The sequence below is a fragment of the Polyodon spathula genome, chromosome 16 (assembly GCF_017654505.1).
Source record: "Polyodon spathula isolate WHYD16114869_AA chromosome 16, ASM1765450v1, whole genome shotgun sequence".
Classification (NCBI taxonomy): domain Eukaryota; kingdom Metazoa; phylum Chordata; class Actinopteri; order Acipenseriformes; family Polyodontidae; genus Polyodon; species Polyodon spathula.
In genome coordinates this window covers 37,906,789-37,923,484 of record NC_054549.1, presented here as the reverse complement: position 1 = coordinate 37,923,484, position 16,696 = coordinate 37,906,789, and the positions used below count along the sequence as shown (strand labels likewise).

Below are 16,696 nucleotides of genomic sequence, written 5' to 3'. Positions count from 1 at the left end.
TTTTATAAGGGCGAATGCCTGTTTACCAGATGCTTCAATGGCTAACCATACATGCGTGAGATTTACCATGCTTTACATATACCATGCTTCAACCACCGGATCCCACAGTACGCTTTTATAAGAGGAGAGCCTGGCATGCTCCACAGGGGCTGGCTGATAGAATTGGCTGCTCTGCTCTCGACTCGTCGTGCTACATCCGAGGCAGGCTTGCGAGAGGAGCACAGAGAGGGGGATGGTGAAGCTGGTGATGCTGCTATGATGATGACAGCATTGTGATGCAGAGCTGAGCTCAGTGCTGCTGCTGCTGCTGCTGTGTGAGAATTGAACTGGAGATCTCCGGAACACAGCAAGGCCAGGAGAGAGCTGCACACACAGGCAGGCAGGTAGGCTGCATCATCTCTGAAGGAGCCGAGGCAGTCAAGTGCTGTATTGAGCCAGCGGGGTGCTTGAGCTTCATTTGTTCTTGTGTCCTCTGCAGTGTGTGTGCGGTTGCAGTCGCAGTGCGTGTGTGCAGTCGCAGTGCGTGTGTGTGTGCGGTTGCAGTCGCAGTGCGTGTGTGCAGTCGCAGTGCGTGTGTTTCTGACGGTATATATTTGAATGTTTTTTTTTTCTCTATGCAAATGCAGTGTACCCATATGAAAGTGAGCCCTGTGTGTGTCTCTTATAGGTGACAGTGCGATCAGTACTATATGTAGGTGTTGCATCTATACATCACAGGGCCTCTTGTATTTTTAAGAAGTCCTAATATAACAGGCTGCACCTCTCTAAATGACCTGCGTTGAGTGCTCTGGGCTCCTGTCCTCTGCATCCATCCTCTTCCACACATCACTCACCGGTCGCTACTTCAGTAGACTATCTTCGGGTGGGTTTTCCATTCCTTAACCCTTGAAGGACCAAGCGTTGTTCAGAGCAGTTTCCCCCGGGATAATGAATTAAATGTTTTATCTCATGAACTTCCCAGAAAAACTCCACTCTTCCATAATGCTGTGTATACATCATAGTGGCCCTTAAAGGGGGCCACTATGGACTGTAGGTGTAGTCTGGATACTCTGAGGAATCTCTGCTGAGCTGCTAACTGACGGATGACTGCCCCAGGTCTTATATGCTGCACAGCCAGTCATGCAGCACGTCACAAGGTCATTTATTTCCTAATAGAATGGTCTGACTCTATTACATGTTTAAGCAGCTGTCATGTAGAGCACAGGTATGGCAGGGGAATAACCCTTAAATAACTCATGAATAATATGTGTTTTAATAATAATTCTGCAGTGTGCTGTTTTGCTTTGTTGTGGTTTTGCTCAAAGCTGAGGGAAGTCAGTACTGGGCATCTGAGAGCCACCTAATTCAAAAAGTCTAGTATTACATTATTCTTATTATTATTATTTATTTATTTATTTATTTATTTCTTAGTAGACGCCCTTACCCAGGGTGACTTACAGTTGTATACAAAAAATACATATCAAGAATTACAGTACAATTAAGAGCAAGATACAAAACACAATACGATTTGATATCGGGGCAGTTCAAGAGCAGATAATAGTGTTAATAGTTACAGTATGGAGAACTCAGTGCTGTACTAGAGATCTGAGAGCCAGCTAATTCAATACAGTCTAGTGTAGAGAACTCAGTGCTGTACTGGGGATCTGAGAGTCAGCTAAGTCAACACAGTCTAGTGTAGAGAGCTCAGTGCTGTACTGGGGATCTGAGAGCAGCTAATTCAGTACAGTCTAGTGTAGAGAACTCAGTGCTGTACTGGGGATCTGAGAGCAGCTAATTCAGTACAGTCTAGTGTAGAGAACTCAGTGCTGTACTGGGGATCTGAGAGCCAGCTAATTCAATACAGTCTAGTGTAGAGAGCTCAGTGCTGTACTGGGGATCTGAGAGCTAGTCCTTTGCAATGCATGCTACAGCAGTGAGAGAGGAATGGGTTAAGTCTCATTGGTTAAAGTGCAGCTTGTTTTGCTTTTGTTCTGGGAGTGGAGGCCTGCCTGCTCGGAGGATGTCAGAGTCTGCTAGTCTGAGATTGGACTCAGGCTGGAGGGGAGAGAGGAGAGAGGAGATGGGAGGAGTGGCAGTGACAGCACTGCCAGCCTCTCGAGGGTCGAGGGCTGTCTCAAAATACTGCAGCAAGCCTGTGTAAGGGTGTGCGCAAAGTCTTCACTGCTGGATCATTTTACACAACTCCAAACCTGACTGGAAGTGTGAAGAGTTATTGTGAATAGAGAACAGCAGCTTAACTTGCAGGGGTAAAACTGTGTCAGGTAGACAAACTTGGCCAGCTAGTGCTTACACTGAAACCTTTGTCTACTTGACAAGCTGAAACCTTTGTCTACTTGACTTAGTTTTAAAGGAGTGCTTTGAAGTTATGGCTTCATCTTTTTAAATCATGGATCATTTCAACCCATTTCAGCTCCTGTTCTGCATTGTGGCAGGAACGGGACAGGGTGTCTGTGTGTTTATGGATTGGGTTATGAATTCATTCCTATATGATGAACGGGGTCCTGTTCTGCAGTGTGGCAGGAACGGGACGGGGTGTCTGTGTGTTTATGGATTGGGTTATGAATTCATTCCTATATGATGAACGGGATCCTGTTCTGTAGCGTGGCAGGAACGGGACGGGGTGTCTGTGTGTTTATGGATTGGGTTATGAATTCATTCCTATATGATGAACGGGATCCTGTTCTGTAGTGTGGCAGGAACGGGACGGGGTGTCTGTGTGTTTATGGATTGGGTTATGAATTCATTCCTATATGATGAACGGGATCCTGTTCTGCATTGTGGCAGGAACGGGACGGGGTGTCTTTGTGTTTATGGATTGGGTTATGAATTCATTCCTGTATGATGAACGGGATCCTGTTCTGCATTGTGGCAGGAACGGGACGGGGTGTCTGTGTGTTTATGGATTGGGTTATGAATTCATTCCTATATGATGAACGGGATCCTGTTCTGTAGTGTGGCAGGAACGGGACGGGGTGTCTGTGTGTTTATGGATTGGGTTATGAATTCATTCCTATATGATGAACGGGATCCTGTTCTGTAGTGTGGCAGGAACGGGACAGGGTGTCTGTGTGTTTATGGATTGGGTTATGAATTCATTCCTGTATGATGAACGGGATCCTGTTCTGCAGTGTGGCAGGAACGGGACGGGGTGTCTGTGTGTTTATGGATTGGGTTATGAATTCATTCCTATATGATGAACGGGATCCTGTTCTGTAGTGTGGCAGGAACGGGACGGGGTGTCTGTGTGTTTATGGATTGGGTTATGAATTCATTCCTATATGATGAACGGGATCCTGTTCTGTAGTGTGGCAGGAACGGGACGGGGTGTCTGTGTGTTTATGGATTGGGTTATGAATTCATTCCTATATGATGAACGGAATCCTGTTCTGCATTGTGGCAGGAACGGGACGGGGTGTCTGTGTGTTTATGGATTGGGTTATGAATTCATTCCTATATGATGAACGGGATCCTGTTCTGTAGTGTGGCAGGAACGGGACGGGGTGTCTGTGTGTTTATGGATTGGGTTATGAAGGAGCAGTTCAAGTTTGTTTTTATCCTGTCTGAGTCACGGGACTCTTTTACACAAGTCCTGGAGGGCAGCTGTAGAAACAGGCCACTTGACATTAATCTAATTAAAGACATGATTGGTATGACAATTGCTCTCAGAGTCTAGAAACATTGTTGGTATGTTGTATTTACAGAACTCAATCAGAATGAAGGCAAGGAGACATCCGATTCAGCAAGTGTCTTCTTCACTGCACTATACCAGCGATAGTGCTGGTTTGTGATGCACTGCTCTATTAATGTGAAAGAGACTGCACGTGCACAGCATTGCTGTATGTGTTGAAAATCCCCTGAACACATCCCCTGACACTGCACACACCCTACTGTATAAAAAACGACAGCTGATCCCTGTATCTGACATGCAAATCTTTGACAATGGTTAACTGTAATGCAATTAAACACTCACTAACGCTGAACACTAAAAGAAACCTCATTTCAGTGCCTTCAAACGTGGGGATGGTTTGAGATACAGACACTATTTTGCAGTGGTTTGAGATACAGACACTATTTTGCTCATGACTGATAAAGTGTGAATGGTCTCATCATGGTCACATTAGGGGGGTGGCTTGGGTGTGTGCTAATCATCCCCGAACAGGACAGTAAGCCTGAAGAGGTGTGAGTGCGAGTGGCTAGTTAGTCATGTAGGTCAGAATGGATAAGAGAAGAAAAAATAAGCAGGAATAAAGTCCTGCGCTGTACCCTGCCTGTGCATGAAGCTGCAGCACTGCTTTACAAACACGTGTCGCTGCTTTGAGACACAGAGGCAGGGCAGTGCAGTGCATGTGATTGAGATGCGCTGAGAGAGGAGGGCGTGCAGCTGACTCGGGTCACCCTGAGAGAGAGGAGGAGGAGGAGGAGGAGGAGGAGGAAGCACAGACCGCAAGGCTGACTGGTTCACTGTGTCACAGATTTATCGGGGCAGCACCACTTGAAACATTTCAGTTTTTTTTTCCAGACCTGTCTCTCAGCAAGGGATACAAAGCTACAGAAATCTAAGCAACAAACCCAGCTGCAGGAAGGAGCAGAGTTATTGTTCCTTTAAGGGAACGGAGGAAGCATGCAAAGTAGGGAAATAAATACCCTTTTATATATTTTGTTTCAGTACGTTTGTAACAGGGCTGGTCGTGAGCCAGTGACCCCGCACACCGCAAGCGAGCGACTGAACCATCGTGCACGCTAGCCAGGCTCGCCTGTGTGCGAGGTTCTAGAGAGTTTACCCTCCTCTCCTCACACAATGCTACATGTCACCTTGACTTAGCTTCTTTCCACTTTTTACTGTAGAATTGCAGTTTGGCTGTTTTGAAGATATGGGTGATTCTCACTGGTTCGCTGAAGGCTGAAGTGTTTGGAAGAGATCATGTGTGTTTGTTATTAATGTTACCTCTGTCTTTCTTTTACCAGGAGTCTGCCTGGACGGGCCTGAGCTGTGCCAGTGTGAGACAGCGCCCTCGTGTGGAGCACGACAGGATCGCAGTCGTTTTTTAACATTTCATTTTCCTCGTGTTCCTAAAGCCTCACAATGGCTGCCGGGGCCATTCTGCTTCTCTTATTGGCCGTAATTATCCACCAATCGCCAGCGGCCTCCCCTATACAAACCACGCCCTTGTTGAACTTTGACCACAACCTCCTCTCACCTTCCCAGCTCAGAAACTACTCCTCCGCCCCTCAGAATTCTGACTCGGACAATCTGAACTCAGGGCAGCAGCCAGGCCTGCCCACCTTTCCCGTACCTGGCTGGAATGAAGGTCCGGTAGAGGAGATGTTGCCAGAACTTCCCATGGTGGTGTCCAGTATAGACCCCAGCGTTGCAGTGGACAACTCCATAGTCGCTAGTGGTGACGGGGAAGGAGCTGCCATAGAGCCCGCTGAAGAGCAGCTGACAGCCCCTGCCATAGAGCCCGCTGAAGAGCAGCTGACAGCCCCTGCCATAGAGCCCGCTGAAGAGCAGCTGACAGCCCCTGCCATAGAGCCCGCTGAAGAGCAGCTGACAGCCCCTGCCATGGCTGCTCCTGAGCCAACTGGGGTGTCTGCTGGGGCAGGGACTGAGAAGGGTACTCTGCTGCCCCCAGTGGACAAAACTACAGCAGCGACAGCAGCGGGATCTCCACTGCTGACAAAAGTGGATTCCAGGACACCTTTCACAACTCCCAGTCCCAGCAAGGATGGCTTTACCCAGCTCCCTGAATCTCCCATTTCCAGTAAGGAAACTGAGATGGATGCAGGAAAGTTTGGAGAGGATTGGGAAAGCACTAGGGAAACAGGGAATAATACTGTGTCTCCTAAAGCCATGACCACTCTCAGCTCTGACTCTCTGACACTGGACCCACTGGAGGGTCCCCAGTACCTGAAACCAGTAACCACGGTGGTGCTGCCATTGTCTCCCACTTCACCCACCCTCACCACAGCGTTCCAAATGAACCTTGATGCTACTTCTGCTGGGACCACACCCCAGGGGTGGCCAGGGGCTGGTTTGGCATTCGAGTCGAGCACTGACACCCCCAAAACAGCCGTGACACCCCAAACTGGAACCCTGCCAGCCCCCGTAGAAACACAAGCACCCCCTCTGTCTGAGATGGATCTGGGGGTGACAGATGGTAACAGAGTCACTCTTGCCTCTTCAGGTAGTCCTTCTACCTTCAGCAGCAGCTACCCAAGAGAAGACCCCTTTCCAAACTCATCCTCCAAACCCCCTGCAGGTACCCCGGCATCACCCCTTGGCGACCTTCTTCTGGTCCCCCACACCCCAAAACAGGAGCATGTCACCTTTCCAGATTCAGTACGCTACCTTGCCTCCTATCAGACCACGCAATCGCTGGTTCTGCTGAGGAACCCTCAGGGGGGTGATGTCACAAGCATGGCTGATGAGGTCACAATGGCCAACACAAGCAACAGCAACAGTGATGCTGACCACTTCCTGTCCACCAGAACAGATGGAGATACTGTGGGAACTCCTGCCCCGGACGCCAACCAGACACCCCAAAACACAGTTCAAACCAAACCCCCAAATCCCCAGGCTCTTTCAACCACCTCTTCATCTTCCCCCGAGCATCCCATGACCACGGGAACAGTGAGGTACGCAGAGGGTAACACCCCCACCTATAGGGCTACCTTGATAGTGCAGGCTCAGGCCACCACCCCCTCCTTACTGCTGACCGGCAGGACTGAGATGACCTCTACCTTCTCCCCCGCCACCTCCTCCACCGCTGTGCTCAAACCTACGAAGCAGATGAGAGCGACTCACAAAGTGACCCCCACTAGCCAGCCTCCACTCACCCCCCTCTCCACAGCGAAGAGGGCAGAGAAAGGTGAGGGCGGGGCTTTTTTCTGCTGTATCTTTCCTGTTTTCTCTCTCAGTAGATATTGGTTGTATATTTTTTTCCTCAATAGATATTGGTCACTCTATTTCTTTAGTTCTTTATTTTGCATTCTTGCTTTTATTCTCTGTGTTGTTCTCTCATCTCTTTCTTGGGTTCATTGGTTCATATTTTGTTCTTTCCTCTTTTCTCTGTATTTCTTTTCCTGTGTGTTCTCTCTCTCTCTCTCTCTCTCTCTCTCTCTCTCTCTCTCTCTCTCTCTCTCTCTCTCTCGGGATGTGTTTAGAAAGTGTTTTCCTTTACTGTATTCTAGGTGTTACAAAGACCCAGGGAACAACCAGTGATGACAATGTGACATCATCAGCATCACCCCTAACCCCGATGGGGGTAGTTCCCGTGAGAGGGGCCGAACTAACAACAGCCAATCACCAGTCGAGAACAGGTAAGGGACACACCAGCTGTGCATATTCATTGCAAGGAGGAGGGGAGGGGGGGTTACTGGACCTCTGCGGAAAATCAAATGCAGTGTCTGTGTGCTGTAGTGTGATAGAGGCACTCACTCCAGAGGTACAGTACAGTGTGTGTGTGTGCAGTGTGATAGAGGCACTCACTCCAGAGGTACAGTACAGTGTGTGTGTGTGCAGTGTGATAGAGGCACTCACTCCAGAGGTACAGTACAGTGTGTGTGTGTGCAGTGTGATAGAGGGGCTCCCTTCAGATGTGCAGTACAGTGTGTGTGTGTGTGCAGTGTGATAGAGGAGCTCCCTTCCAGAGGTACAGTACAGTGTGTGTTGTGCCGTGTGATAGAGGGGCTCCCTTCAGATGTGCAGTACAGTGTGTGTGTGTGTGCAGTGTGATAGAGGAGCTCCCTTCAGAGGTACAGTACAGTGTGTGTGTGTGCAGTGTGATAGAGGGGCTCCCTTCAGAGGTGCAGTACAGTGTGTGTGTGTGCAGTGTGATAGAGGGGCTCCCTTCAGAGGTGCAGTACAGTGTGTGTGTGTGCAGTGTGATAGAGGGGCTCCCTTCAGATGTGCAGTACAGTGTGTGTGTGTGCAGTGTGATAGAGGGGCTCCCTTCAGATGTGCAGTACAGTGTGTGTGTGTGCAGTGTGATAGAGGAGCTCCCTTCAGATGTGCAGTACAGTGTGTGTGTGTGTGCAGTGTGATAGAGGAGCTCCCTTCAGAGGTACAGTACAGTGTGTGTGTGTGTGCAGTGTGATAGAGGAGCTCCCTTCAGAGGTGCAGTACAGTGTGTGTGTGTGTGCAGTGTGATAGAGGGGCTCCCTTCAGAGGTGCAGTACAGTGTGTGTGTGTGTGCAGTGTGATAGAGGAGCTCCCTTCAGAGGTGCAGTACAGTGTGTGTGTGCTGCAGTGTGATAGAGGAGCTCCCTTCAGATGTGCAGTACAGTGTATGTGTGCTGCAGTGTGATAGAGGAGCTCCCTTCAGATGTGCAGTACAGTGTGTGTGTGCTGCAGTGTGATAGAGGAGCTCCCTTCAGATGTGCAGTACAGTGTATGTGTGCTGCAGTGTGATAGAGGAGCTCCCTTCAGATGTGCAGTACAGTGTGTGTGTGCTGCAGTGTGATAGAGGAGCTCCCTTCAGATGTGCAGTACAGTGTGTGTGTGCAGTGTGATAGAGGGGCTCCCTTCAGAGGTGCAGTACAGTGTGTGTGTGTGCAGTGTGATAGAGGGGCTCCCTTCAGAGGTGCAGTACAGTGTGTGTGTGCTGCAGTGTGATAGAGGAGCTCCCTTCAGATGTGCAGTACAGTGTGTGTGTGTGTGCAGTGTGATAGAGGGCTCCCTTCAGAGGTGCAGTACAGTGTGTGTGTGTGCAGTGTGATAGAGGGGCTCCCTTCAGAGGTGCAATACAGTGTGTGTGTGTGCAGTGTGATAGAGGGGCTCCCTTCAGAGGTACAGTACAGTGTGTGTGTGTGCAGTGTGATAGAGGAGCTCCCTTCAGAGGTGCAGTACAGTGTGTGTGTGTGCAGTGTGATAGAGGAGCTCCCTTCAGATGTGCAGTACCGTGTGTGTCCAGTACTGTACAGCCTCTCCTGTGTGTCTGGTTCCAGTTCATCCAGAGGTCTGGGGTACAGCTCGGTTTAGTATTTGTTACAATGAGGAGAAAAGCTGTGCAGTTTGAAATGCATCTGGGTTTCATCCAGTGAGTCACGCTTTGAGTTATAGCCAGTCAGAGATACTGTAGAGCCGTGTTCATTCATGTGCCTGTTGTGTCATTTGGAAAGACTGAAAGAAAAACTCAGATTCAGCGTTTGAGCTTGAAGTCTGTTTTCAAGGTCAAGAAAACGGTGTCACTAATATTTTGTAATACCGCAGTCATCTCAACCAAGGAGTTCTTCTTGTGCTGTGGATGCTCTTTGTGTCTTGGTTTCTGTTTTCAGTCACTCTGGTGTTCCAGATGTTAGACATGAAAACAGATCTGCCTTTCTGTACAAGTCTCTAAAACAATGAAAACAAAATGATAATCTTTGCAAGCACACACACCCCACCTGTATGACACAGATCGGTTTTAAAATGTTTGTTTATAGTGGGCAGGAAGATTGTCAAAGCTGTTGACTCCAAATCGTCATGTGCACATTTCTGTTCTGATGACAATCCGGCTCAGGGGAACAAGCCTAGACGTTTCGCTTTTCCAAAGACAATGTTCTTCAATGAGTTTTTGAGACTGTGTTTTGGCAGTCCTGGTGTGTTTGTTTGAGCCGGCACCCTAGTAATGTACCACAGTGACACCTCACACGTCTGAATCTCTGGGGTTTGCTGCCAGCGCTGGAGTATTTCAATCAACTCAAATAAGCTGATTAGCTGCTGTTTATTAAAGGAGAGATGAATCCCTTATTTGTAGGAATTGGTTGGCTCTGAGTAGATTAGTGGTGCCTGCCCAGGCTCGTACAGGGTTGTGATTGGAGGACGAAGGCTATTATTTCCCACAAACTTTGCTTTATGTGACCAGGACAGTGATATTTCAAAATATCCCTATCTTAATGTCCAGGCCGTTGGTGTGATTGGAGGACGAGTATCGGTTTATAGTATAAGGGATATTAAAAAGTCATACTCACTCTTATCGGGTACTATGTTTATCTGAGTTATTTAATTACACCATGTAACAATGTTGTTTTTTTTCTGACTTTATGTGAACGAAAAAGACACATTTTTTTTTTTTTTTTGTTCCTGGGTAGTAAGTGTTATTTCCTAATTGCTTATGCCTCAAAAGTATAGAAAATGGCTATTATTCCCCACAAACTTTGCTTTTGTGACCAGGACAGTGATATTTCAAAATATCACTATTTCCAATGGGAAAACGGGCAAATGTGTGTCTTTTCGTTCACATAAAGTCAGAAAAAAACAACATATGATCACTCTGTTTTGATCAACGTATGTTTTTGTCTGTACTCTACGTCGACAATTGCATGAATATTATATATCAATTGTAACGAAGGTATAGTCATGCTGTCTGTCTGTCTGTCTAGGTTACCTTTGTCGGGTTCACTTCCTTTCTGGAAAAACCGAGCTGATGATAATCTGGAGTAAATAGTTTTGGGAATCTAGGCCAATGTGTTTCATTTCTGGGGTTGGAGTACACTGGGGAATTGAAGCCCCTTTGAGACAGAAAGGGGTTTGAATGAGCCGTTCTGAACTGGCAGCCGCTGGCTATTCAAACCCCAGTGTCCCTGCCCCAGCCAAGAGGACGAGGAGGTCAGGAATCCCACCACGAAACTACTCACTTCTAAATCTTTTGTAGTCATTTTTGTATTACTTCAGTATAAATACATGTTAATTTGGATTCATATGTTGTTTTTTTCTGACTTTATGTCCTCCAGCCAGGAGGACCATGTGCTTCGTTTCTCAGACAAATTCCTCTGGAGCTACCATTTGAAGGAGCCACATTTATGAGTTCAATGACAAACATTTCAAGTAGAAGTCCTTCTCAGAAGCCCTTTGCTTTCAGTGCAGAGTTTTACCTCCCCTAGTAACTGCCAGTTCCCATTTTGTTCCTCAGAGTTGTAAAAGGCTCTGCTCTTGGCAGTTGCAGTGTGTTTTTTCCAGACTGATTGCTTCGATCTGTTTAATATTTTTTTTAACCCGTTCCAGTCTCCAGTCATACTAATATCCATTGCAATCTTCTCAGATAGATTTGCAATCATCCCATTCTTCTTCTTCTTCTTCTTCTTCTTCTTCTTCTTCTTCTTCTTCTGCTTGGGTTGTGATCTTCACAGATCTAACAAAGCTAAGCAGCGGAGGCCTGCTCAGTAATATTCCGAAGTTTTGATCCCCTGTTTCAGTTTGTATTAACAGTAGGATTTATACTGGGTCCCTAGTGGGCTGTTAGTCTTTTGTAGTGAGTGTGGGGAGGTGATCGGAACTCCCTCTCGCCCCTTGTCCCTCAGTTACTCTCCCTCTCTCCCTCTCCTCGTAGTTTGCTTTGTTAGCTCAGTGTGTGTTCTGATCATGCCTCAGTGATCTCCATCAAGCTCCGTTAACACTCTCCAACACATTTAACACTTCCTGCTCATGAACTCACTCAGCACGTCCTGAGGCTGGATGTGAAACGTCTTCACAAACCCTGTGCTGCGTTGCCGTTGTGGATTCTGCCCCTCATCGGTGAGATGAGACTAGGTTGAAAGCTTTAGACGCACAAATGCAGACGAGCCTGGCTCTTCTGCACAGTGGTTAAGACGCTCGCCTGCAGTGCGCTGTTCGCACCCAGAGTCCCATTACATGCATGTGCTTGAGAATGAGCAGGTCCAGACTGAACGTGCTTGTAATGCAGAACACAATGCAGGTTCTGTGCAGGAGCATTGCTTTGTAGGGCAGCACACACACAGTATATAGTGAGGAAGAACTGGGTCTGCAGCAGCTGTGGTTTTGACTGGATTTTGGGGTCATCTTGTACTGAGGAGATTTCCACATGGACAGCAAGTGTGTGTCAGTGTGTGTGTGTCAGTGTGTGTGTGTCAGTGTGTGTGCGTGCGTGCGTGTGAGTCTTCAGTGCAACAGCTCAGTAAATAAAGGTGCTTCTCTGTGCAAACACTGAACACGGTCGACAGCATTGATAAACCAGGCTGCACAAAACAGACCCTTTACACCAACCAGAAGAAGCCTGCCTCCTCCGGGAAATGAAACCCTGCTCCTTTCATCTCCTGGCGTGTTACTGAGACAGATTGAAACACAATGAAACTGCAGAGGTGCTTATTTTTGGCCACGCTTTGAGGTTGCCGGCTTTAGTTCTTTCATTAAAAAGGGATTTTCTAAAAAGTTTTCTAAAAAGTTTCAGAAGCCTCTGAATGACTTCTCTGCAGATTCCAAAATCTCTTCCAGCTGCTCGCTGTGTTTGTTTTAATTGTTTTAAAGATCCACTTTCTTCAAAATGAATTACTGTTTTAAATAAAAACACATCTTTCAAACCACCGAGTGGAAAGCCACTCACAGCTGGCTTGGTTTAAATGTGCTGCATCCCTGGATTTTTCAGAGTCTGTAATTAACTCCTATTTATTTTTATAAAGGGAGAAATTTCTGACGCTACAAAATGAGAAGTGTATAAGAGGCTTGGGGTTATACTGCCTCGTTGTTTGGTTCCAGTAAATTAGGAGGCGTTACTCTCATTTCAGTCGAGTCAGCGACGCGGCTTAAAGACTAAAATCAGAGCCATAAAAAAAAAAAAAAAAAAGCATAACGGCAACCCGCCTCCACTGCATGCAAATGGAGAGTAAGTCAGCGCCTGTCCACAGCAACCCTGGGAACAGCTTCCCATCGTAAAAGCATAGCAGTCTCATAAAGCACAGTGAAAGCATGTGAGGCATAGGCAAGCATTGCAAAGCCCAGAGAGGTGAGGTTCAACAAATAAATAAACGTGGCAAATCATGGTAAACTATGTGCTGGAGTACAGTGTACTGATATTCAGACCCGCTCTCCCCATCACCTCCATTACCACAGCACAGCTCTTTCATGATCACGCTTCTGGTTTCTGGACTCCCTGCTGTATTGGAGCAGCTCTGGCAGCAGGTTTGAATCCAGGCACCCCTGAAAGAAGAGTCTGATTTCCTGGCTCTCCTGCAGTGTTGCAGTGCAGACAGTGACGCAGCATATTGGCAGAATCACCCAGACAGTCTTTCACTGTGCCGTCCAGCAGGGAAAGGCTGGAGAGAGGAATACAAAGCAAGAGCCAGGACAATAACTGAACTGTCCCGCGTTGACTGGAGAGAGGAATACAAAGCAAGAGCCAGGACAATAACTGAACTGTCCCGCGTTGACTGGAGAGAGGAATACAAAGCAAGAGCCAGGACAATAACTGAACTGTCCCGCGTTGACTGGAGAGAGGAATACAAAGCAAGAGCCAGGACAATAACTGAACTGTCCCGCTTTGACTGGAGAGAGGAATACAAAGCAAGAGCCAGGACAATAACTGAACTGTCCCGCGTTGACTGGAGAGAGGAATACAAAGCAAGAGCCAGGACAATAACTGAACTGTCCCGCGTTGACTGGAGAGAGGAATACAAAGCAAGAGCCAGGACAATAACTGAACTGTCCCGCGTTGACTGGAGAGAGGAATACAAAGCAAGAGCCAGGACAATAACTGAACTGTCCCGCGTTGACTGGAGAGAGGAATACAAAGCAAGAGCCAGGACAATAACTGAACTGTCCCGTGTTGACTGGAGAGAGGAATACAAAGCAAGAGCCAGGACAATAACTGAACTGTCCCGCTTTGACTGGAGAGAGGAGTACAAAGCATTAAACACTCAACATTGCTAAATTTAGAAATACTGAAAGAATCTCAGTACATTCGGTGACAAAGCGTTTTGACAAGAGGTGGTGAATGCAACGCAGGGTGATTCCCCAGTGCTGCAAAATGCTCTTAAAAGAAATCTAGCTGTGGTTTACCAGGGAATAGAGTCTTTAAACAGTATCTTAATTAAATGCATATCAACATTAGTACATTACTGACAAGGTGTAACATTGTGGGTATATAACATGGAATGAGGAAACCTTTATCCAGATGTCACCACACTATAAAGCCTCTTCCTTCCAGGGCAGCAGGTGTCAGGGCCCCAGCTGTGTGTGTGTGTGTGTGAAGTTTCAGGGCGGATCCCAATACCTACTACAAAGGAAGGAAGTGAATCTGCAGTGTGGTGGCGGCAGCAGGATAACCGGTCAAAGTGACATCAGAGAAGTCTGAAAAACTGAATGTAAAAATGATCAAGGACTTGCGAGGAAGCCGATACTCAAACAAGAGGCGAGAAAGTGCTTGCATAAGACCTTGGCTGCAGAATTCCTTTAAAGAAATAGACAAAACAGATTCCTGTCTCTCTCCCACACACACAATCAGAAACACAGACTGTTCTGTTTCAGTGCTTAATAAGACAGTAAATCAAACTTTAATAGATAACTTTCACTCAACTGGGTCCTCAAAGAGCGATGTGTGTGTGTGTGGGGTGGGGTTATGGTTAGGGTTAGGATTAAGGTGGTGTGTGGGGTGGGATGGGGTTAGGATTAGGGAGGTGTGTGGGGTGGGGTTAGGATTAGGGAGGTGTGTGTGGGGTGGGGTTAGGATTAGGGAGGTGTGTGTGGGGTGGGGTTAGGATTAGGGCAGTGTGTGTGTGCGTGTGGGGTGGGGTTATGGTGAGGGTTAGGATTAGGGTGGTGTGGGTGGGGTGGGGTTAGGATTAGGGCAGTGTGTGTGTGCGTGTGGGGTTATGGCTAGGGTTAGGATTAGGGTGGTGTGTGTGGGGTGGGGTTAGGATTAGGGCAGTGTGTGTGTGCATGTGGGGTGGGGTTATGGTTAGGGTTAGAATTAGGGTGGTGTGTGGGGTGGGGTTAGGATTAAGGAGATGTGTGTGGGGTGGGGTTAGGATTAGGGAGGTGTGTGTGTGTGGGGTGGGGTTAGGATTAGGGAGGTGTGTGTGTGTGGGGTGGGGTTAGGATTAGGGCAGTGTGTGTGCGTGTGGGGTTGGGTTAGGGTTGGGATTAGGGTGGTGTGTGCGGGGTGGGGTCAGGGTTAGGGTTAGGGAGGTGTGTGTGTGTGTGGGGTGGGGTTAGGATTAGGGCAGTGTGTGTGTGCGTGTGGGGTTATGGTTAGGGTTAGGATTAGGGAGGTGTGTGTGTGTGGGGTCAGGGTTAGGATTAGGGAGGTGTGTGTGTGTGTGGGGTTGGGTTAGGATTAGGGCAGTGTGTGTGCGTGTGGGGTTGGGTTAGGGTTGGGATTAGGGTGGTGTGTGCGGGGTGGGGTCAGGATTAGGGTTAGGGTGGTGTGTGTTCATGTAAGGGGGGTTAGGGCTGTGTGTGTAAGGGGAGTTAAGGTTAGGGCTGTCTGTGCATGTTAGGGTGTTAAGGGTTAGGGTTAGGGCTGTGCATGTGAGTCTGTGGAGGGTTAGGGCTGTGCATGTGAGTCTGTGGAGGGTTAGGGCTGTGCATGTGAGTCTGTGGAGGGTTAGGGCTGTGCATGTGAGTCTGTGGAGGGTTAGGGCTGTGTTTTTGCTTGTGACGGGGAGGTCTGTCGAAGCGATATTTAAATAGCTGCTAATAAAATCCACATGTTGTTTTGAGCTGATCTGGGCTGGAGCTTGGGGAGCTGTAGTCATCACAGGGGCTGTGAAAAATAAAATAAAAAAAAGTAACTCAAAATAATCCAGAGAGGCAGAGAGAGGGAGGGAGGACTGGCGGCCTCAATTTGTCTCCCAGATGGTTGTTATTATTCCTGGGCTCTAATACAGTCTATAAAAACTCTTAACGCTCTCCTGCCTGCAGCACATCCCCTGTGATTATCACAGGCTGAATGTGACCTCCACACGCCCCCCACTCTCTCCTCTGCACCCTCTCCAGAGCCTCACAGCAACAGCACACATTGTCTTTATTGCTATTAGAAGATGATTTCATTTTTCCAGGAACTCGTATCAAAAGCTCCCACACCAGCTGTTTGCTATGGATCTTCTTATAGCACAGTGCTGTGAAGCATAGTAAAGGCATGGCACAGCACAGGAGTGAATTAGATTCAGTGTTCAGGCACCATGTGTGCTCATGGAGGGCTGTAGTTATTACACCAAGGAGGACAAGGCTGAATAACCCATGAGCCCCACATGGGGTCAGGGGGCTTGTTCGCCTCTCAAAGTGCAGGTGGACTATTCTGTGTTTAAACCAAAACTGACCAAGTGAATTGAAAAACCCCTTCCCTGAGATCAAGGTGTGCATCAGCTCTGCCACGCGGAGGCGTGATTTGGACCAGTGCGATTCGTCTGCTTATTCTGGCGTTGGATTTCAACGAATGAATATGTGAATGGATGGCTGGATCTCAGCAGAGATGAATGTGACAAAGTGAAGTGACACTGCTGGATATCTCCACACTTGTGCATACCCTGGTAAAAGCAGATTGGGAATGTAATAGCAGCCCAGTGAGGCTCAGAGGAACAGAACTAACCGCTGTGAAGGAACAGGCTCCCAATTCCCCGTTAAGGAGAGATTCTGGGAGACGCTGGCCCGGTTGAGATGGAAATTCAGCCCTCGCGGAGTCTGGGTTTCAATTCCAGGAAATGATTGTCTTCAAGTGGAAAAATGCAGCTTTGTCTGAAAGCAACGAATCCAATCTGCTGTCTTCAGCTGGAGGCAAAACTTGAAATAAACTAATGAATGAAAGCCAAGCGTTCAGCTTCATTCTACATGCAGTGTATCGTGTGAGCTAGTAACTACAATATCCTGTGTGTGCTAGTAACTCTATAGTATCCTGTGTGCTAATAACTGTACCATATCCTGTGTGCTAGTAACTGCACAGTATCCTGTGTGCTAGTAACTATACAGTATCCTGTGTGTGCTAGT

General features: G+C 47.7%; 1 protein-coding gene across 5 annotated transcripts in view; it reads left to right on the top strand.

Annotated features, from left to right (window-relative positions):
* Positions 1-16,696, top strand: part of LOC121328512 — a 30,222-nt gene that overhangs the window by 6,201 nt on the left and 7,325 nt on the right. For 4 of the 5 annotated variants that reach the window (XM_041273203.1, XM_041273202.1, XM_041273206.1 and 1 more), the window contains 2 exons: positions 4,966-6,869; positions 7,192-7,320. In XM_041273203.1, the coding sequence (XP_041129137.1) occupies positions 5,084-6,869; positions 7,192-7,320 (1,915 nt within the window). In that variant the 5' untranslated portion in view covers positions 4,966-5,083. Of the gene's footprint in view, positions 1-289; positions 384-4,965; positions 6,870-7,191; positions 7,321-16,696 lie in introns of those variants that run through there. The other variant, XM_041273204.1, reaches the window with a different exon arrangement.